Source organism: Acomys minous (assembly GCF_964271855.1).
Source record: "Acomys minous genome assembly, chromosome: 17".
NCBI lineage: Eukaryota > Metazoa > Chordata > Mammalia > Rodentia > Muridae > Acomys > Acomys minous.
In genome coordinates this window covers 4,809,528-4,832,505 of record NC_140500.1, presented here as the reverse complement: position 1 = coordinate 4,832,505, position 22,978 = coordinate 4,809,528, and the positions used below count along the sequence as shown (strand labels likewise).

At 52.9% G+C, this 22,978-nt stretch overlaps 1 protein-coding gene and 1 pseudogene across 2 annotated transcripts in view; one reads left to right on the top strand and one right to left on the bottom strand.

Annotated features, from left to right (window-relative positions):
* Positions 1-22,978, bottom strand: part of DNAI7 (dynein axonemal intermediate chain 7) — a 49,069-nt gene that overhangs the window by 12,287 nt on the left and 13,804 nt on the right. The window contains exons 7-10 of the mRNA XM_084765325.1: positions 13,206-13,343; positions 11,954-12,100; positions 9,593-9,696; positions 3,783-4,125 (exon numbers count right to left, since the gene is read on the bottom strand). Coding sequence (XP_084621451.1) covers positions 3,783-4,125; positions 9,593-9,696; positions 11,954-12,100; positions 13,206-13,343 — 732 coding nt within the window. The remainder of the gene's footprint in view (positions 1-3,782; positions 4,126-9,592; positions 9,697-11,953; positions 12,101-13,205; positions 13,344-22,978) is intronic.
* Positions 649-1,556, top strand: LOC311587970 (ribose-phosphate pyrophosphokinase 2-like; annotated as a pseudogene). Its single transcript has one exon. The product of its transcript is annotated as a ribose-phosphate pyrophosphokinase 2-like (transcript).

Genomic DNA, 22,978 nt, shown 5'->3' with positions numbered 1-22,978 from the left:
GCTGAGTTCCTTATAGCAGGTACTTCCTGAGAGTTAGACAGCGTGTGTGCACATGTGTGCAGGTGTGCATGCACAGAAGTGTTCATGCACAATTTACTTTAACTTTCATACATGCTTGTTCAGTTTTTCTTTTTGAAGAACTAGGTGTTTTAAGGCAGGGCCTCCTCACACATGCCAGTCAAACGTCTTTCCACTGAGCTCTATTTCTAGGCAGTTCAGATTCCTTGAAGAGATACTTTGTAGCTTGAATTTTCAACTCAAAGACCCAAGTCCATGGGTCTATTCCTCAGAGTAATAAAATATTTCTGAAACTAATTACTATTTTAAATGTAATACTTTGATTTGTGACAATTATGTCATACCAAAATTAGGCCTTTCCAAATATTTTGTGCTATGAACAATTTAGACCACCTACAATATTTCTGAAAGCCATTTAAGTCAATTAAGGGATGGTATTAAGAGCCCTCTAGTGGCCAACTTCTTAATAAGCCCATGAAAAACAACCCTGGTCCCTCCCCTAAGTTTCTCTGCCACAGCCGCACTGGCAGCCGTCTGCCTCAAGGTAGCTTTCCCCTTTCCAGCGTGTTCCTCAGTTGCCGCTTGTCACCACGCCCAACATTGTGCTCCTCAGCGGGAGTTCTCACCAGGACCTTTTGAAGCGTGTGGCCAGTCGCCTGGGCCTGGAGCTGGGCAAGGTGGCCACCAAGAAGTTCGGCAACCAGGAGACCAGCGAAAGTGTGAGAGGGGAAGATGTTTACATCTCCAGAGAGGCTTCAGGGAGATTAATGACAGCCTGATGGAGCTACTCATTATGGTCAACGCGTGCAAGATCGCATCCTCCGCCAGGGTAACTGCTGTGATACCCTGCTTCCCCTTCATACACCTGGCAAGATAAAAAGGACAAGAGTCATGCCCCGACTTCTGCTAAACTGGTGGCCAACATGCTGTCAGTCGCTGGGGCTGATGGCATCATCACCGTGGACCTGCACGCCTCCCAGATCCACGATACTTTGATATTCCTGTGGATAACGTTGATATTCCTGTGGATAACCTCTACGCAGAGTCCGCAGTTCTTCAGTGGATTCGGGAGAACATCACCAAATGGAGAAACTCTATCATCGTTTCCCGGATGCTGGAGGAGCCAAAAGGGTCAGTCGGTTGCAGACAGGCTAAATGTGGAGTTTGCTTTGATTCACAAGGAGAGAAAGAAAGCAAATGAAGTGGACTGCACGGTTCCGGTGGGTGATGTGCAGGACCGTGTGGCCATCCTGGTGGACGACATGGCTGACACGTGCGGTACCATCTGCCATGCTGCGGTGCCACCAAAGCCTGTGCTATTCTTACCCATGGAATCTTCTCTGGGCCAGCTATTTCCAGAATAAATAATGCTGCCTTTGGAGCTGCTGTCACCAACACAATACCACAAGAGGACAAAATGAAACTCTGCTCCAAGCTTCAGGTGACTGACATTTCAGCAATCCTGGCTGAGGCCACTGGAAGAACCCACAATGGGGAGTCCGTGTCCGACCTGTTCAGCCACGGCCCACTCTAGCCTGGGTTGGGATACTGAAGGTGGAGAAGCCTCCTCCCACTTCTCCTCACCCTCTTTGTTTGCCTGCTGTGTTAGCGTTAGGACTCAGCAGTTCTAGGACGACCACTGGCAAATCCGGTCTGTGTACACTCCGAGATCCCTTGTCTACCCTGCTACCGCTAAAGACCTCTTCTCTCCAGTTTGGGGGAGGGGCCAGAGGAAGGTGGTGGTTATTTGGTCTTTAAGTAAGCTGATATAAATGAGAAATTTCCTTCATTCTTCTTTAGTACTTTGACGCAACAACTTTTTTTTTTTTTTGGTTTTTTGAGACAGGGTTTCTCTGTGTAGCCTTGGCTGTCCTGGACTCGCTTTGTAGACCAGGCTGGCCTCGAACTCACAGACGCAACAACTTTTAAGCCTAAAATTTCCTGAGGAAATTTGTTATATACATATTGAAGTTGCCAAAGGTGACTTCAGACGACTTCAGCCTTTTGTGTACATATATCACGATAGTAATGAAAATGCCTGTGGATATTTGGGGAAATCCTCAATACCCGTTACTTCAGAGTGAATCTTGGAAACAGGATCCAATCTTTACTCTCCCTGGGAAGAAAAGCGACCAGAAGTGCCCATCTCTGGGAAAGTTACCACTCCCGGAACTGAAGTGAAACTGAACGAAAGAATCTTATTTCTTGAAAATAATGCTTGTTTTTTAGACAGAGTCTCTATGTAAACCAGGTTGGCCTTGAATTCACAAAGATCCGCTTGCCTCTGTCTCCAACTGGCAGATTTTTAAAGAAGAAAAATAATCAGTCATTTCTTGCTCTGCAGCAGCCCTCCCGTTTTCCAGTTCTCTTCGCTGCAGGCCTTTTAACTCTCCTGTTAGAATCCCATACGACACAGTTATCTGTACTGAAGGGTCACATCACAACTCTTTTCTCTGTTGCTTTAGACTCCTAGATTCTTCAGGGTTTTTTTGATACAACTTTTATATTTCAAACAGGATTTTTCAACATGTTCTTAGAAAATCAAGTGATTCCATTAAAAAAAATACATTTATTTGTTTACGGATGGTATGGATATGTGTTTGTGCCTGTGCACACCTATGGAGGTCAGAGGGTCAGGGGTCAGGGGTCAGGGGTCATGCCTCCCCTTCCACCATGAATGCCCTGGGGATGAACTCATGCCTGCAGGCACCTTTGTCCACTGAGCCATCCAGGGCTCCGTTTACATTTTTATTTCAAATTCACACACAGTCTATTCCTTAAGTCTTTCCATACTTAAAGAAAACAAACCGATAAAATCAATATTCTTGTCTTATGTGCTCACGCGGAGGTTTTAGGGTCCTCTAAAATTCTAGTGGGCTATGGCAACAAAAGTGGGTTCAAGCTGAAAAACACCTGTAAAAGTCCAAAGCTGCTCATGGACATAAGATGTACCATGAAAATCTGGCAGTCAGAAAATGAGCAGAAGGTAACCGCAGACAGGACACGGTTGTTTTAACAGTGTGCACAGGTACCTGGGCAGAGGTAGATTTTGGATGTCCTGATGTACCGCTGTCTACCTTATCTCCTAAAGACAGGGTTAGGTAAGCACTTTTCCCTGCCTGGTGGTGCACACCTTTCATTACAGCACTTGGAAGGCAGGGACAGGCAGATGTCTGTGAGTTAGAGGCTAGCCTGGTCTATAGAGCCAGTTCCAAGCCAGCCAGAGATACATAGTGAGACCATGTTTCAAAAACAAGTTTTAGAAAGACAATGCTAGGGAAAAAAGTGGAACCCCACCAGTTTGCACAAGCATTTGCTGCAAGTGTCTATTGAAGGGCACGCTGCCTTGGAGGTGGGGCCTGAGCAGCAATCGCCCCACACCCCGGCCTCAAGGCCTCACAGCAGCCAACGGACCACGGGAATACACAACCCAGAGACTGAAGCCACGGCTCCCACAAGAATTGACTGTGAACAGAGAGGGGAGGGAGACACTGGAAACCAGGGCCAGGGCAAGCCTGGGGCGCCTAGGTAGCTTCTGTTTGTTTAGAACAAAATCTTGAAAATAACTCGAGGGACCTGCTAACATCTCTTTAGACTAGAGTTGAGCGGCTCGTGCCTGCAACCCCCACCCTTGAGAGGTGCTGGCAGGAAGACTGCTGTAAGTGTGAGGCCAGCATGGGCTGCTAGCCTGGAAGGTTGTAGGAGATGCTGCCACAGACAGACAGACAGACAAGACAGACAGACAGACAGACAGTGCATCCTACCCTTTTTATGTCAATGTCTCCCGGAACCTCAAACTTGACCTCCTCTCGGACTATGCTGAGCTCTCTTTGCTGTCTAGACTCGGCCTGGTCATCCTGGCTGGCAGCTTTCTCTTCAACAGAGACCTTTTCCTCCGTGTTGTTGTCCCTTTCTGTACTCTCCGCTGTTTTGAAATCCTCCGACATGACAGGGGTTTGTTCTTTTTCCTCAGGGAGGACAGTGGGGTACAAGGGGGTGACGTGATCATAACGTGTGTGTAGGAGCCGGATGGCGATGTCACTGGTAGCCAGTATCCTTGGGATTTCAAATCCGATTTCTGTGTCTGCGAATTTCACACTTCGGTGCCTGGCAGGAATCAATTGGTGGGGATTATAGGCAGGAGCCAGAGATGGCCGGGTCTCACGCTGCTCCAAGGCCCCCCTCTTGTGTCCTGCACATGCTCACTTTACCTGCAGCACCGGGACCCAGGGTTTCTCAGAGCAGTCCTTGGGGTCCCAGGCCCACACTTCTGTCTCTCCCAAGGAGCCTCTCAGGGCTCTGCCCAGCCCTGCTTTTCTCGCTTTACCAGGGGTCTCAGCATGAATTGTGGTCCTCCTGCTGAGGAGCAGCAGGAAGAGGCTCCCCAAATGCTCTAAGAGGATCCACATGACCCTTTTGTATGTGAAAGGATACCATGGCCTATGCTGCTGAAAGTACTGGCTTATCCCTGGGGACTCTCCAGACCCCCCCCCTCAGTGCCTGCACCCCCACTCCAGACCCCCCTCAGTGCCTGCACCCCACTCCAGACCCCCTTCAGTGCCTGCACCCCCACTCCAGACCCCCCTCAGTGCCTGCACCCCCCCACTCCAGACCCCCCCCTCAGTGCCTGCACCCCCCACTCCAGACCCCCCCCTCAGTGCCTGCACCCACACTCCAGACCCCCCTCAGTGCCTGCACCCCCCACTCCAGACCCCCCCCTCAGTGCCGGCATCCCCACTCCAGACCCCCTCAGTGCCTGTACCCCCCACTCCAGATCTCCTCAGTGCCTGCACTCCAGACCCCCCTCTCCAGACCCCACTCAGTGCCTGCACCCCCACTCCAGACCCCCTTCAGTGCCTGCACCCCCACTCCAGACCTCCTCAGTGCCTGCACTCCAGACCCCCCTCAGTGCCTGCACCCCCCCACTCCAGACCCCCTCAGTGCCTGCACCCCCACTCCAGACCTCCCTCAGTGCCTGTACCCCCACTCCAGACCTCCTCAGTGCCTGCACTCCAGACCCCCCTCAGTGCCTGCACCCCCCACGCCAGACCCCCCTCAGTGCCTGCACCCCCACTCCAGACCCCACTCAGTGCCTGCACCCCCCACTCCAGACCCCCCCCTCAGTGCCGGCATCCCCACTCCAGACCCCCTCAGTGCCTGTACCCCCCACTCCAGATCTCCTCAGTGCCTGCACTCCAGACCCCCCTCTCCAGACCCCACTCAGTGCCTGCACCCCCACTCCAGACCCCCTTCAGTGCCTGCACCCCCACTCCAGACCTCCTCAGTGCCTGCACTCCAGACCCCCCTCAGTGCCTGCACCCCCCCACTCCAGACCCCCTCAGTGCCTGCACCCCCACTCCAGACCTCCCTCAGTGCCTGTACCCCCACTCCAGACCTCCTCAGTGCCTGCACTCCAGACCCCCCTCAGTGCCTGCACCCCCCACGCCAGACCCCCCTCAGTGCCTGCACCCCCACTCCAGACCCCACTCAGTGCCTGCACCCCCCACGCCAGACCCCCCTCAGTGCCTGCACCCCCACTCCAGACCCCCCTCAGTGCCTGCACCCCCACTCCAGACCCCACTCAGTGCCTGTACCCCCACTCCAGACCCCACTCAGTGCCTGTACCCCTACTCCAGACCCCACTCAGTGCCTGTACCCCTACTCCAGACCCCCCTCAGTGCCTGCACCCCCCCACTCCAGACCCCACTCAGTGCCTGTACCCCCACTCCAGACCCCCCTCAGTGCCTGCACCCCCCCACTCCAGACCCCCCTCAGTGCCTGCACCCCCCCACTCCAGACCCCCTTCAGTGCCTGCACCCCCACTCCAGACCTCCCTCAGTGCCTGTACCCCCACTCCAGACCTCCTCAGTGCCTGCACTCCAGACCCCCCTCAGTGCCTGCACCCCCCCACTCCAGACCCCACTCAGTGCCTGTACCCCCACTCCAGACCCCACTCAGTGCCTGTACCCCTACTCCAGACCCCCCTCAGTGCCTGTACCCCCACTCCAGACCCCCCTCAGTGCCTGCTGCCCCACTCCAGACCCCCCTCAGTGCCTGTACCCCTACTCCAGACCCCCCTCAGTGCCTGTACCCCCACTCCAGACCCCCCTCAGTGCCTGTACCCCCACTCCAGACCTCCTCAGTGCCTGTACCCCTACTCCAGACCCCCCTCAGTGCCTGCACCCCCCCACTCCAGACCCCACTCAGTGCATGTACCCCCACTCCAGACCCCACTCAGTGCCTGTACCCCTACTCCAGACCCCACTCAGTGCCTGCAGCCCCACTCCAGACCCCCCTCAGTGCCTGCTGCCCCACTCCAGACCCCCCTCAGTGCCTGTACCCCTACTCCAGACCCCCCTCAGTGCCTGCAGCCCCACTCCAGACCCCCCTCAGTGCCTGCAGCCCCACTCCAGACCCCCCTCAGTGCCTGTACCCCCACTCCAGACCTCCTCAGTGCCTGTACCCCCACTCCAGACCCCCCTCAGTGCCTGTACCCCCACTCCAGACCCCCCTCAGTGCCTGTACCCCCACTCCAGACCCCCCTCAGTGCCTGTACCCCCACTCCAGACCCCCCTCAGTGCCTGCACTCCAGACCCCCCTCAGTGCCTGCAGCCCCACTCCAGACCCCTCTCAGTGCCTGCAGCCCGACTCCAGACCTCTCTCAGTGCCTGCAGCCCCACTCCAGACCCCCCTCAGTGCCTGTACCCCCACTCCAGACCCCCCTCAGTGCCTGTACCCCCACTCCAGACCCCCCTCAGTGCCTGCACCCGCCACTCCAGACCCCCCTCAGTGCCTGCAGCCCCACTCCAGACCCCCCTCAGTGCCTGTACCCCCACTCCAGACCCCCCTCAGTGCCTGTACCTCCACTCCAGACCCCCCTCAGTGCCTGTACCCCCACTCCAGACCCCCCTCAGTGCCTGTACCCCCACTCCAGAGCCCCCTCAGTGCCTGCACCCCCACTCCAGACCCCCCTCAGTGCCTGTACCCCCACTCCAGACCCCCCTCAGGGCCTGTACCCCCACTCCAGACCCCCTTCAGTGCCTGTACCCCCACTCCAGACCCCCCTCAGTGCCTGTACCCCCACTCCAGACCCCCCTCAGTGCCTGCACCCCCACTCCAGACCCCCCTCAGTGCCTGTACCCCCACTCCAGACCCCCCTCAGTGCCTGTACCCCCACTCCAGAGCCCCCTCAGTGCCTGCACCCCCACTCCAGACCCCCCTCAGTGCCTGTACCCCCACTCCAGACCCCCCTCAGTGCCTGTACCCCCACTCCAGACCCCCTTCAGTGCCTGTACCCCCACTCCAGACCCCCCTCAGTGCCTGTACCCCCACTACAGACCCCCCTCAGTGCCTGCACCCCCACTCCAGACCCCCCTCAGTGCCTGTACCCCCACTCCAGACCCCCCTCAGTGCCTGCACCCCCCACTCCAGACCCCCCTCAGTGCCTGCAGCCCCACTCCAGACCCCCCTCAGTGCCTGCAGCCCCACTCCAGACCCCCCTCAGTGCCTGTACCCCCACTCCAGACCCCCCTCAGTGCCTGTACCCCCACTCCAGACCCCCCTCAGTGCCTGCACTCCAGACCCCCCTCAGTGCCTGCAGCCCCACTCCAGACCCCTCTCAGTGCCTGCAGCCCCACTCCAGACCCCCCTCAGTGCCTGCAGCCCCACTCCAGACCCCCCTCAGTGCCTGTACCCCCACTCCAGACCCCCCTCTGTGCTTGCACCCCCCACTCCAGACCCCCCTCAGTGCCTGTACCCCCACTCCAGACCCCCCTCAGTGCCTGCAGCCCCACTCCAGACCCCCCTCAGTGCCTGTACCCCCACTCCAGACCCCCCTCAGTGCCTGCACCCCCCACTCCAGACCCCCCTCAGTGCCTGCAGCCCCACTCCAGACCCCCCTCAGTGCCAGCAGCCCCACTCCAGACCCCACTCAGTGCCTGTACCCCCATTCCAGACCCCCCTCAGTGCCTGTACCCCCACTCCAGACCCCCCTCAGTGCCTGCACCCCCACTCCAGACCCCCCTCAGTGCCTGTACCCCCACTCCAGACCCCCCTCAGTGCCTGCACCCCCACTCCAGACCCCCCTCAGTGCCTGTACCCCCACTCCAGACCCCCCTCAGTGCCTGTACCCCCACTCCAGACCCCCCTCAGTGCCTGCACCCCCACTCCAGACCCCCCCTCAGTGCCTGTACCCCCACTCCAGACCCCCCTCAGTGCCTGCACTCCCCACTCCAGACCCCCCTCAGTGCCTGCAGCCCCACTCCAGACCCCCCTCAGTGCCTGTACCCCCACTCCAGACCCCCCTCAGTGCCTGTACCCCCACTCCAGACCCCCCTCAGTGCCTGCAGCCCCACTCCAGACCCCCCTCAGTGCCTGTACCCCCACTCCAGACCCCCCTCAGTGCCTGCACCCCCCACTCCAGACCCCCCTCAGTGCCTGCAGCCCCACTCCAGACCCCCCTCAGTGCCTGCAGCCCCACTCCAGACCCCCCTCAGTGCCTGTACCCCCACTCCAGACCCCCCTCAGTGCCTGTACCCACACTCCAGACCCCCCTCAGTGCCTGCAGCCCCACTCCAGACCCCCCTCAGTGCCTGTACCCCCACTCCAGACCCCCCTCAGTGCCTGTACCCCCACTCCAGACCCCCCTCAGTGCCTGTACCCCCATTCCAGACCCCCCTCAGTGCCTGTACCCCCACTCCAGACCCCCCTCAGTGCCTGTACCCCCACTCCAGACCCCCCTCAGTGCCTGTACCCCCACTCCAGACCCCCCTCAGTGCCTGTACCCCCACTCCAGACCCCCCTCAGTGCCTGCACCCCCACTCCAGACCCCCCTCAGTGCCTGTACCCCCACTCCAGACCCCCCTCAGTGCCTGTACCCCCACTCCAGACCCCCCTCAGTGCCTGTACCCCCACTCCAGACCCCCCTCAGTGCCTGTACCCCCACTCCAGACCCCCCTCCGTGCCTGCACCCCCCACTCCAGACCCCTCTCAGTGCCTGCACCCCACTCCAGACCCCCCTCAGTGCCTGTACCCCCACTCCAGACCCCCCTCAGTGCCTGCACCCCCACTCCAGACCCCCCTCAGTGCCTGCACCCCACTCCAGACCCCTCTCAGTGCCCGTTGTCCTTTGCCATCATCTGGGCTGCCAGCTGCCTCTCTTCTATGGATGGGTTTCCTTCACGGTTCTGTATGGCATTCTCGACAACAAGAAAGCGGACACATTCTCTTCAAGTCAACAGAAACTACAGCATTGTGTAGAAAATATAACTTGGGAAATGTTTTGTTCCCTCCTTTTATGAAATATTAAGAATGAAGGCCAGAGCCAGGCCTGATGTCACACACCTGTGGCCCTGGCAGCTGCGGGAGCTGAGCAGACGGTCAGCAGTTCAAGGCCTGCTTCGGCAGGGTGAGGTGGGGAGAGGTCTCCTAACTTTTTTTTAAAGGTTTATTTATTTATTTTTATTCACATTTTTTCTACATGTGAATACGTGTACCACTCATGTGACCAGCAGGGAAAGACAGAACATTCACTTCAGCGTGTCTGTACTAGGCATGGGGCCTGTGAGGGAGGTACCTTGGATTCTTTTTGAGGTTTGCCCACACATACAGGGTAATGTTCTCATCTTGGATGGTTTTTTCCATGTTCCCACTGTCCAGATCTGCTAAGGTGCTAGCTTGCTGGAAGAGAAAAACTAAGAGTCACAAAACCTCACAGCCCAGCAAGGGAGGTGTGCTGGCAAAGTGTTCCCTGTACTATTAGAGGAATAATCCAGGTAAAAGTAAGTTTAAACCAAAACGGCAATTTTCCTGAAAAAAAAAAAAATTCAGAGGCCAAGGAGATTTTTGTCTCAGTGGTTTAAGTGACTGCCATGTGTGAGGACCAAAGTTTGGGTCCCTAGAACCTCTGTCAATGTCTGGTGGCTTCCTGTGATGTCAGCCTGGTAAGGAAGAGACAGGAAGCTGGCTAAATAGGCCAGCCCTAGCCAGAGGTCGGGTTCAGCTGAGGGACCCCGCGTCAGCACACAAGGTAGGACAGAAGAGTCCTGACGTCACGTTGGGGACCAAGTGTGCACATGCACACTTACACACGAGACAGTAAAAAATCAGGCACAAGACAGCGCAGCCTGAGCTTTTCTCTCCTGTGCTCCACACCCGGAGTCCGCCATTTTCCCTGTTAGTCCTCAGCCATCTCCTCATGTTTTCCTCGTGTTTGCTTGTGAAGTAAACATCGTAGTCACTAATAACCACACACATCTCCTTACTCCATTTCACCTACAGTGCACACAGTGGATGCCAATGTGACATGGGTGTTCAACAAGAGCTAGCTTAGCACTGTCTGCAGGGCTGTTTAAACTTGGACCACATCCCAGCAAGGCTGCCCAAGGACTGGTCTAGACCCAAAGCACCGAGAGACAAAATGGCCGACACAGTGTGTGCCTGTAGGTCATATTCTGGTGATTCCTCAGAAATACAACAGAACTAAAACCCATAAGACAGACCCATGGGAGACTTAGACTACGGGCCAGATATTAGGACGATGAAACTATAAGTCTTATGACATATACTGGCTGGTGGTTATTTGGATCTTATCATTACTGCTGAAATATGTGGGGATGAACTGTATAATACCCAAACTCCTGAATGGTGCGAGACAATGTTATCAAAAACTTTTCATTTGGATTTTCACCTATAAATTATATTTAAATAAAGCTGAAAATTTATAGTTCACACAGAACACATATGGAGACCCGTGGTACCATTTCTTAAATCTCATGTTTAAATACTTCCAAACTGAAAATTGGAGAAAAATAGGATGTAAGTAATTGCAATCTATATGAACTGCTTTATCTATAGTAGCGAGAGCATATTACTTCATATAGCTTTCTTCACAATGAATTCTGTAAACTTTGGCAAATATAAGGAAAATGAGCTTTTGGATGATAATGTTTTATCTCCTTAGAGAATTAAATACTAACAGCTGTTAAATCATGTAAGTTCATGCCTTGGCTTCACTGATGTGCCCTGGACCATGTGAAGGATGTCAGAGACACCAGTGGACACGACGTACGGTAAACCTGTCAATGTGCATGCTGTGGACATGACGTAAGGTAAACCTGTCAATGTGCATGCTGTGGACATGACATAAGGTAAACCTGTCATTGTGCGTGCTGTGGACATGACATAAGGTAAACCTGTCAATGTGCATGCTGTGGACATGACATAAGGTAAACCTGTCAATGTGCATGCTGTGGACATGACATATAAGGTAAACCTGTTATTGTGCGTGCTGTGGACATGACATAAGGTAAACCTGTTATTGTGCATGCTGTGGACATGACATAAGGTAAACCTGTTATTGTGCATGCTGTGGACATGACGTAAGGTAAACCTGTTATTGTGCGTGCTGTGGACATGACATAAGGTAAACCTGTTATTGTGCATGCTGTGGACATGACGTAAGGTAAACCTGTTATTGTGCATGCTGTGGACATGACGTAAGGTAAACCTGTTATTGTGCGTGCTGTGGACATGACATAAGGTAAACCTGTTATTGTGCATGCTGTGGACATGATGTAAGGTAAACCAGTCAATGTGCATGCTGTGGACATGATGTAAGGTAAACCTGTTATTGTGCATGCTGTGGACATGATGTAAGGTAAACCTGTCAATGTGCATGCTGTGGACATGACATAAGGTAAACCTGTCAATGTGCGTGCTGTGGACATGACATAAGGTAAACCTGTCAATGTGCGTGCTGTGGACATGACATAAGGTAAACCTGTCAATGTGCGTGCTGTGGACATGACGTACGGTAAACCTGTCAATGTGCGTGCTGTGGACATGACCTACGGTAAATCTGTTAATGTGCGTGCTGTGGACATGACATACCATAGACCTGTTATTGTGTGTGCCGTGAGAGTGATACTGCCCATACCCGGAGAAGCAGCTCCGTGGCCACGTCCACCTTCAGGCTGAGGAGCTCCTGCAGGCGCAGGATCGACCCTTGATGCTGCAGGATGGTTCTATTGTTCAGATCACACGAGGGAGTTTCCAGCAAAATTAACTTCAGCTTCTCAATCAACTGAAATGTAAGGAGTATTACATCATACACTGGAAAAGTGGGAAGGACGTGGAAGGGTGGCCTGTCACTTTAGATCAAGGGACAACATCCTTTCCCGCCTTCTTTAACTTAAGATCACAGAGGGGAAAAACCACTTCTTCCAAAGAATTCCTATGGACATGTCCAAGCCTGTGGGCACAAGGCTCTCAGCAGCCAGCACAGACAGGAGCCACTGTTTGTCACCAGCTGAGGCCAGCTGATGGCCAGCTTATGCTAGTGAGGTGACTCTGGAGGACAGTAGGTGACACTCACTGCTCAGCCTTGAGGGGTCACTTCATCCTGCCTGCAGCATGATGCTTCATTAAGGCCCCTTAGTGATGGGGCCCAGAGAACCTTCTGGTTGTCAGCACGTGAAGCTGCTGAGCGCACAGGACACCAGGGAATTCAGGAAATCACCTCAACCCCCGCACATCGTGCCCTGTGTCTGGTCATCTAGCTGTTTGTGCAGGCCACAAGCACACATTCTGTCTGTGAGCTACTGTAACAGAGCACCTCACCCAGAGGACAGCATGAGGACCCTGCTGAGAGCTGGCGCTGGGAGGCACAGGCCATCCTGGAGATGCTCAGGAGGTACGTACAGACAGGTGGGGTCAAACCTCAGCACAGGGGGAGCCACGAGCTCTCAAAAAGGTGATGAGGACGAGGAGAAGAGGGTAGGGAAGGGCAAAGCGGAGTAGTGCCAAGCTCGGAGGATCTCGACATCCCCTTCAGGAACACATTCCAATGAACTCCTTCCCTTCCATTAGACTCAACCCCTAACAATCCTAGAACTCACCAGGTAGCAGCACTGGGCCTCTGGGGAACACTTGAAACCCAAACCATAGCAACAGATGTCAGCTGAGAATAAAAGTCTGCAGGGCACCTCCAAGCCAGCTACACACACACACACACACACACACACACACACACACACACACACATGCACACGCACATACACATACATACATACATACATACATACATACATACTCACACACATACATACACATATATCCACACCATGCGACCTTCTGCCTCCACAGGGTGGAGTAGTGCATGCTCGCTGTGAGGAGGACAGGGCACTCACGGACAGCACCAGTTTACTCTTCTCTATCACTTGCTCGAAGGTCTCGTTCGTCTCCTCTTCCCACAAGCTGAGGAACGTGTTCATTTCCTGGGCTATGGAAGGGTTGGGGCTCCCGTCACACTGGATGTAGTGCTTCCACTGGGGAGGCAAACATGTGAGGTCACACCCATGACAATGCCACCAAAGAGGAAATCACCTGTTAACACTTGTGATTTTTACTGGGGGAGGGAACATGTGTATGCCACCATTGCACATGTACGGGACATGTACATGCCACCACTGCACATGGAGGTTACATGTACATGCCACCACTGCACATGGAGGTTACATGTACATGCCACCACTGCACATGTAGGGGACATGTACATGCCACCACTGCACATGGAGGTTACATGTACATGCCACCACTGCACATGGAGGGAACATGTACATGCCACCACTGCACATGGAGGGAACATGTACATGCCACCACTGCACATGGAGGGAACATATGTATGCCACCATTGCACATGGAGGTCACATGTACATGCCACCATTGCACATGGAGGTTACATGTACATGCCACCACTGCACATGGAGGGAACATGTACATGCCACCACTGCACATGGAGGTGCAGCCTCAGGAGCCAGCCTGCTCACACCATGTGGGCCCTAGAGACTGAACTCAGCACATTTATCCATGGAGCCATTGCACCAGGCCCTAAGTTGCTTGTTTGGAAGTCTGAAGCCTCAACATAATTACCACAATTTACACATAAGCTATGGATTATGTCAACCAGTAATGATATAAAATATACGACCAGCCAAAGAAGCCAACTAAAATAAGCAGACCCCGCCCTCCACACACTCCCTTTTTTTTTTTTTTTTTTTTTTTTTTGAGGACTGTCTACGGCCTTGGACGGCATGGAAGTCCCCATGTAGACCAGGCTGGCCTTGAACTCAGAGATCCCCCTAAATGCTGTGATTAAAGGTGTGCACCACATACCCAGCCCATTAGAGGCTCTTTCATCTAAATAATTTCCAATCTTCATTACTCAGTGGGACACAAATTCCATTTACTCCCGTGGATTTGTTTTGCGGCCATGTGCGCAGTGCACGTTCTGTCTGGCCACAATGCTTGCCTGTCAAGCTTGTCCTTTCTCCTTCTCCACTGGTCTCTGGGCCACAGCCGCCCCTGGCGCTTCAGGAGTCCTCTCACAATGCTGTCTGTCACCGCACTGTACTTATTTTAAAACTCTGAATGTCATGTCCTGTTAATGCTTAGTTTCCCCCTGACCTTCTAACAGTTGCATTGTTTCTAAAGTTACGATTTCTGATTAAACTAAATTGCCTGACACACTTTTGCATTTTATTGATTTACTAAATATTTAGTGTGCGTGCATGTCTGTGCGTATGTCCATGTCCACACACAGTGTCCAGAAGAGAGTGTTGGGCATCATTACCACTCTCTGCCTTTCTTTTGAAGCAGGGTCTCTCCCGGAACCTGGTGCTCACACTGATGTAGGCTGGAAACCTGGAAACCTAGTGTCCGCTACACTTGCCTCCTCCCAGAGCTGGCATTACCTGTTTGCAAAGGATGCTGGCCTTGTAGAGTCCATGCTCTGGTACTGATGGTTATAATGAAGGGCCTCTGACCACTGAGCAGACCTCTAGCCCCTGCTCTGACCACTGAGCTGACCCTAACCCTGCACTTAATATTTTAATTCAGTCATCTCCCCAGAACAGGCACACTTCAGGGAGACGGTGGATTTGCTTCACAATCGACCAAAAGTGAATCACAGGAATCTTTTGGTCTCCTCCTATGTGTCAAGTCACTTTCAGTGCTGCTCCCCACTGTGGTCTGGTAAGTATATGATACTTGTATGTACGCACTTACGCACACACACACAGCACACACACTCATACACATCGCCTTTGCCACGGTGATGGCTTCTGGTTGCTACCCGTGGTGCTCTGTGGGAGCATTTCACCCACAGCCAGGCTGCCCTCTACATGTGGTGCTCTGTGGGAGCATTTCACCCACAGCCAGGCTGCCCTCTACCCGTGGTGCTCTGTGGGAGCATTTCACCCACAACCAGGCTGCCCTCTACCCGTGGTGCTCTGTGGGAGCATTTCACCAACAGCCAGGCTGCCCTCTACCCGTGGTGCTCTGTGGGAGCATTTCACCAACAGCCAGGCTGCTCTCTACCCATGGTGCTCTGTGGGAGCATTTCACCCACAGCCAGGCTGCCCTCTACCCGTGGTGCTCTGTGGGAGCATTTCACCCACAGCCAGGTTGCCCTCTACCCGTGGTGCTCCGTGGGAGCATTTCACCAACAGCCAGGCTGCCCTCTACCCGTGGTGCTCCGTGGGAGCATTTCACCCACAGCCAGGCTGCCCTCTACCCGTGGTGCTCCGTGGGAGCATTTCACCCACAGCCAGGCTGCCCTCTACCCGTGGTGCTCTGTGGGAGCATTTCACCCACAGCCAGGTTGCCCTCTACCCGTGGTGCTCCGTGGGAGCATTTCACCAACAGCCAGGCTGCCCTTTACCCGTGGTGCTCTGTGGGAGCATTTCACCCACAGCCAGGCTGCCCTCTACCCGTGGTGCTCTGTGGGAGCATTACACCCACAGCCAGGCTGCCCTCTACCCGTGGTGCTCTGTGGGAGCATTTCACCCACAGCCAGGCTGCTCTCTACCTGTGGTGCTCTGTGGGAGCATTTCACCCACAGCCAGGCTGCTCTCTAAGCTGGAGTTTGTCTTTTCAACTTCAATAGCATCATTGATGAGACAATGCAACTGACAGCACTGTCCGCCCTTCCTCTTTGTCAGAAGAGTGAGGGTATTTAACACCTTTGTACTGTGGTCTCACTGGGACTCCCTCCAGGAATGGCCCACATGGAGATGCCTCGGGATAACACTGTCCTCACTGTATAACTGTATGATGTCAGTCTTCCTGCATGCACCCTCGGGATAACACTGTCCGCACTGTATAACTGTATGACGTCAGTCTTCCTGCATGCAACCTCGGGATAACACTGTCCTCACCGTATAACTGTATGACGTCAGTCTTCCTGCATGCACCCTCGGGATAACACTGTCCTCACCGTATAACTGTATGACGTCAGTCTTCCTGCATGGAACCTCGGGTTAACACTGTCCTCACCGTATAACTGTATGACGTCAGTCTTCCTGAATGGAACCTCGGGATAACACTGTCCTCACCGTATAACTGTATGACGTCAGTCTTCCTGAATGGAACCTCGGGATAACACTGTCCTCACTATATAACTGTATGACGTCAGTCTTCCTGAATGGAACCTCGGGATAACACTGTCCTCACTGTATAACTGTATGACGTCAGTCTTCCTAAATGGAACCTCGGGATAACACTGTCCTCACTGTATAACTGTATGACGTCAGTCTTCCTGCATGGAACCTCGGGATAACACTGTCTTCACTGTATAACTGTATGACGTCAGTCTTCCTGAATGGAACCTCGGGATAACACTGTCCTCACTGTATAACTGTATGACGTCAGTCTTCCTAAATGGAACCTCGGGATAACACTGTCCTCACTGTATAACTGTATGACGTCAGTCTTCCTGAATGGAACCTCGGGATAACACTGTCCTCACCGTATAACTGTATGACGTCAGTCTTCCTGCATGCAACCTCGGGATAACACTGTCCTCACCGTATAACTGTATGACGTCAGTCTTCCTGCATGCAACCTCGGGATAACACTGTCCTCACTGTATAACTGTATGACGTCAGTCTTCCTGAATGGAACCTCGGGATAACACTGTCCTCACCGTATAACTGTATGACGTCAGTCTTCCTGCATGCAACCTTGGGATAACACTGTCCTCACCGTATAACTGTATGACGTCAGTCTTCCTGAATGGAACCTCGGGATAACACTGTCCTCACTGTATAACTGTATGACGTCAGTCTTCCTAAATGGAACCTCGGGATAACACTGTCCTCACCGTATAACTGTATGACGTCAGTCTTCCTGCATGCAACCTTGGGATAACACTGTCCTCACTGTATAACTGTATGACGTCAGTCTTCCTGAATGGAACCTCGGGATAACACTGTCCTCACCGTATAACTGTATGACGTCAGTCTTCCTAAATGGAACCTCAGGATAACACTGTCCTCACCGTATAACTGTATGACGTCAGTCTTCCTAAATGGAACCTCAGGATAACACTGTCCTCACCGTATAACTGTATGACGTCAGTCTTTCTGCATGCAACCTTGGGATAACACTGTCCTCACCGTATAACTGTATGACGTCAGTCTTCCTGCATGCAACCTTGGGATAACACTGTCCTCACTGTATAACTGTATGACGTCAGTCTTCCTGAATGGAACCTCGGGATAACACTGTCCTCACCGTATAACTGTATGACGTCAGTCTTCCTGCATGCAACCTCGGGATAACACTGTCCTCACTGTATAACTGTATGACATCAGTCTTCCTGCATGCAACCTTGGGATAACACTGTCCTCACTGTATAACTGTATGACATCAGTCTTCCTGCATGCAACCTTGGGATAACACTGTCCTCACTGTATAACTGTATGACGTCAGTCTTCCTGAATGGAACCTCGGGATAACACTGTCCTCACCGTATAACTGTATGACGTCAGTCTTCCTGAATGGAACCTCGGGATAACACTGTCCTCACCGTATAACTGTATGACGTCAGTCTTCCTAAATGGAACCTCGGGATAACACTGTCCTCACCGTATAACTGTATGACGTCAGTCTTCCTGCATGCAACCTTGGGATAACACTGTCCTCACTGTATAACTGTATGACGTCAGTCTTCCTGAATGGAACCTCGGGATAACACTGTCCTCACCGTATAACTGTATGACGTCAGTCTTCCTAAATGGAACCTCAGGATAACACTGTCCTCACCGTATAACTGTATGACGTCAGTCTTCCTGCATGCAACCTTGGGATAACACTGTCCTCACTGTATAACTGTATGACATCAGTCTTCCTGCATGCAACCTTGGGATAACACTGTCCTCACTGTATAACTGTATGACATCAGTCTTCCTGCATGCAACCTTGGGATAACACTGTCCTCACTGTATAACTGTATGACGTCAGTCTTCCTGAATGGAACCTCGGGATAACACTGTCCTCACCGTATAACTGTATGACGTCAGTCTTTCTGCATGCAACCTTGGGATAACACTGTCCTCACTGTATAACTGTATGACGTCAGTCTTCCTGAATGGAACCTCGGGATAACACTGTCCTCACTGTATAACTTTATGACGTCAGTCTTCCTGCATGCACCCTCAGGATAACACTGTCCTCACTGTATAACTGTATGACGTCAGTCTTCCTGCATGGAACCTCAGGATAACACTGTCCTCACCGTATAACTGTATGGAAACGCCATGAGGTTTTCCTGCCCTCTCATCCATCTCTCCCCTTTGTGAAGCCAGATGGCCATCAGGCCTTACAGACATGCCACCTGCAGTACTGTCCTCTCAGGGTGATGGGCCTGACAAGCCAAAGACTGGCCACAAACCACAGCAACCAAACACCACAGCAGTAATTTTCAAGAATCTGTAACGCCTTTTATAATTCACGATGAATTACAATACAAAACTCTCAACAGCAGAAGACTTAATGGCTCAGAGAAGATGAGGTGGCCATCTGCACCGAGGTGGCCTTCCGCACCAAGGTGGCCATCTGTGCTGAAGTGGTGGTCCGTGCCAAGGTGGCCATCCACACTGAGGTGGCTGTCCATGCTGAGGTGGTTATCCTGCTTGGGACCCACTCACCCCGACAGCTTTGGTTCTCCTTGTCATTAAACAGGACAGCACAGGCCATGTGGCTAAGGTCAATCGCAAGAAGTCCATCAGACCGTGCACACACCAGCCACCGCAGTCAGTCAGCCCAGGATCTGCACACACCAGCCACCACACTCAGTCAGCCCAGCATTTGCACACACCAGCCACCGCAGTCAGTCAGCCCAGGATCTGCACACACCAGCCACCGCAGTCAGTCAGCCCAGGATCTGCACACACCAGCCACAGCACTCAGTCAGCCCAGGATCTGCACACACCAGCCACAGCACTCAGTCAGCCCAGGATCTGCACACACCAGCCACAGCACTCAGTCAGCCCAGGATCTGCACACACCAGCCACAGCACTCAGTCAGCCCAGCACCCTGGCCATCAGCAGTTCCTGCTCTGCGTGACTGGAGAGGACCAATGATGCTCTGAGTTAGACCAGCTGTCTCATGAGCATCAGATTCTGCTTGAGGGGCCCAGGAATTGTTACCGGCACACAGTGATCTCAGAGTCACACATACTCTTGTGCTGGTCAGGTCTTTCCCTTGAGTCTTCAAGATGAGCACGTAATTGCAGACAAATTAACTTTGAGGAGATAACAAAATCCACTGTGGCTCCCACTCAGGATCTGGCGGGAATTCTTTATAATAATCACCCCTCACGCATCTTCACTCTTTCTTTCCCTCCCCTTCCTTTTTGTGGTGTAGAACCTGGGGGCCCATACATGTTAGGCAAGTACTTTGCCCCCAAGTTATTTCTACTGTATATGCTTTAAGACAACTAGAATTTTGAGTAGTATTAGTAGCATTACAACAAGACTCAGATTTCAGTAAATATCATATAATTTTTAGACCGCATGAATGATATGGTCATATAAGCTGAAGATTTGTCACCGCTTATTACAATAGTTCCTATATAGTTTAATTTAACAAATAAGCCTGGCTAGCTCCCGTGCCTAGCAATCTAACGGATGCAGTGGCGTCTTTCCCGTTGCACATAGAGCCAAGGTGCTCGCCAGCAGTTCACTGACTACCCAACAGACCACACACCTGTCTCTGGTTCTGCCCCAGCCTCCTTGTCTGGAGCCCTGAGCAGGAGGAAGCCTTCTCTTCACAGCCCCTGCTGCGCGCCTCACTTTTCCTCTTTGTGGCACTCGGGACATCGTTTCATGGACCTCAAATCTACTACAGCCATGTTCGGAGAGGTGCAGTGTCTACCAGTTACCGGCCCAGCTGCCGGTCACTGCTCCTCGCGTGCACTGTGCTCAGGCAAAGCACTCACTTGGCCAAAGCACGCAGAGGCCAGTGCTTTTCTCTCAGAACATCTTCCTGCACCTTTGGTCAGGAAAGGAAGGCAGTGCTGCTGCTCGGGTCACGGTTACCCTGTCAGGCTCAGGGTGCGTTCAGGGTGGCGCAGGTTCCTGGGTCTCCACCACTCACCACACTACGCATCCCACCCCTGACGGGTCTGCTAAGGATACGATAGAAAGCTGCTCCTTAGTTTTATGATTAGTTCGTCCATTAGCATTAGACCTCCAGGGGGTTCAGGAAAGACACCTAACTCAAAAAGCTTCTGGATTCTTTGACTATGAAAAGACAAAGCGCCTTGGCTGAAAGCAGACCTGAGAATGACCTAGCCTGAGCCACACGTGGAGGAACACCAGTGCTGGGGGGGCAGGAGGGGGGGGCTGGAACAAGGGCATCACACATTGGAGAAGGGACAGACAGACAGACAGACAGACACACAGACACACAGACAGACAGACACACACACACACACACACACACACACACACACACACACACACACACACGGGGGTGGGGGGTTACCTATCTTGCTAGAAACCATCTTATGTTCAAGTATCCAAATACGTACCTCCAACTATCTACGCTGAATTCCCTAATCCACCCATCCTTCCTTCTGTCCGTCTGTCTGTCCATCTGTCCATCTACCCAGGCTTTCTTGACTGACCTCCCTCATTACTGCCCCTGTATTCAATTTCATGTTTGCTCACCGTCATCTCCCGGCAAAGAGCCGGTAAAGACTATATGCTCAAAGCTGCGGCTTGTTAACTACTTGGCCCCAGGGTGCTGCCTTCTCCCTTGAATGACCCCTCCAGGCGCTCACCTAAAAGGAGGCTTTCTCCACAGCTGTAAATGCCTTTCTCTAATTAGGTCTCAAAATAACAGAACAAGCAGTTTGCCAGCACAGCTGTTTTTCTAACCATGGCACTGACTGCAGAGCAGGGCCCGCGGACGGCTACACACTGCTCTGCATTTGAGTTCAACCGAGGCACAAGGCAAACGATGCCATCACTGGCCTAAGGGCCCGACTTCTCAGGAATTCATCTGGCTCTCAAAGCTTGCATGGTACTTTACAACTTGTCCCAGTGTCTCCACAGCTCTTTAAAATCCTTTTTGTGCTATTCCTATCAAGAAAGCGATTTTACCTTACTGTGGCTGCTGTAATCTCAGCTTATTTTATCCGTTTAAGACTCATTCATTCCCTGAGTCATGGACACATGAGACTGGCTGAGATTCAAACAGTGTTTCAGACCAAATGCACGGCCCAGGTCCTGACTAACTCGGGCAGCCAGCACACACCCTGCGTTGCAGGCCCTTCTGCAGCGGAGTGAGCCTTGGTGGGGCCCAAGGTTATGCTCCATCAACGCAACATAAGCTAACCCTAGGAAAGGCTCTGGGAGACAGACCTCTAGATTCTAGATGGACCCACGATTGCCTGTTGTTTAGGAATCTTACCAAAGCTCCGTTTCCTCCTGTCCCACCCACGAGGGTTGCTGGAGCCTCCTTGTTCCCACTAAAGCCAGTTCCATGTCTGCCTGACACACTCAGACACGTGATACCTCCTTGCTCTACTTCTGGACCAAAACATTTGTTCAAACTCGGCTAAAGTCCTAATGCAGAAGAGAATTTACCCACAATCTCCAGATGTGACAGGGAAATAGGAAAACCTGTGGACTTGGGGGAACTTACGCCTGGATGCCTCTTGCTTCCGAGCTCTGGGCTCTGCGTCTGCTCTGGCAAACCATCCCCAAGCAAACCACGGGAAGGAGACAGCGCTTAGGTGAGTTAGTAAGGCCATGCACAGAACACACCAAACCACGATCCAGCACGTCAGACAGTCTTTGAGCCACAGCAACTGGTGAGAACCGAGACCAGCGGCATCGCGAGACACCACTTACCAGCCACCGGTGTGAGGCGCAGAGAGAAGTCAATCAGCCAATCAGCCTTCACCAGCTGACTGGCCACAGGGCCTCAGAGACCAACCCGAGCTGCTCCTGGAGTTAAACTCCATACTGGCTTGCTCAGGGCATGGATGCAGACCAAATCCTCAAGCTTCCTGAAGACTTTATTTTTAATGCACACGTATTCTATGAAAGCAGTGCCATGAGCCAGCCTCTGCCAGCCTCAGGCCTTGCTTCTGTGCCTTCCTCCCCTCCTGTCCTTCATAGAATTGAATAGCCTGCCTGGCTGTGCTCTGCATTAGGCCTCCGGTTAGGAGTAGTGGGAAGGTCTGTGTTAGGCCTTGGTTTAGGGGTGGTGAGGTAGTCTGTGTTAGGCCTTGGTTTAGGGGTGGTGAGGTAGTCTGTGTTAGGCCTTGGTTTAGGGGTGGTGAGGTAGCTGTGTTAGGCCTAGGTTTTGGGGTGGTGAGGTAGTCTGTGTTAGGCCTAGGTTTTGGGGTGGTGAGGTAGCTGTGTTAGGCCTTGGTTTAGGGGTGGTGAGGTAGCTGTGTTAGGCCTTGGTTTAGGGGTGGTGAGGTAGTCTGTGTTAGGCCTAGGTTTTGGGGTGGTGAGGTAGTCTGTGTTAGGCCTAGGTTTTGGGGTGGTGAGGTAGTCTGTGTTAGGCCTAGGTTTTGGGGTGGTGAGGTAGTCTGTGTTAGGCCTTGGTTTAGGGATGACAGGCTGGCTTGGCTTGGGTTAGGCCTTGGTTTAAGGTTGTGGG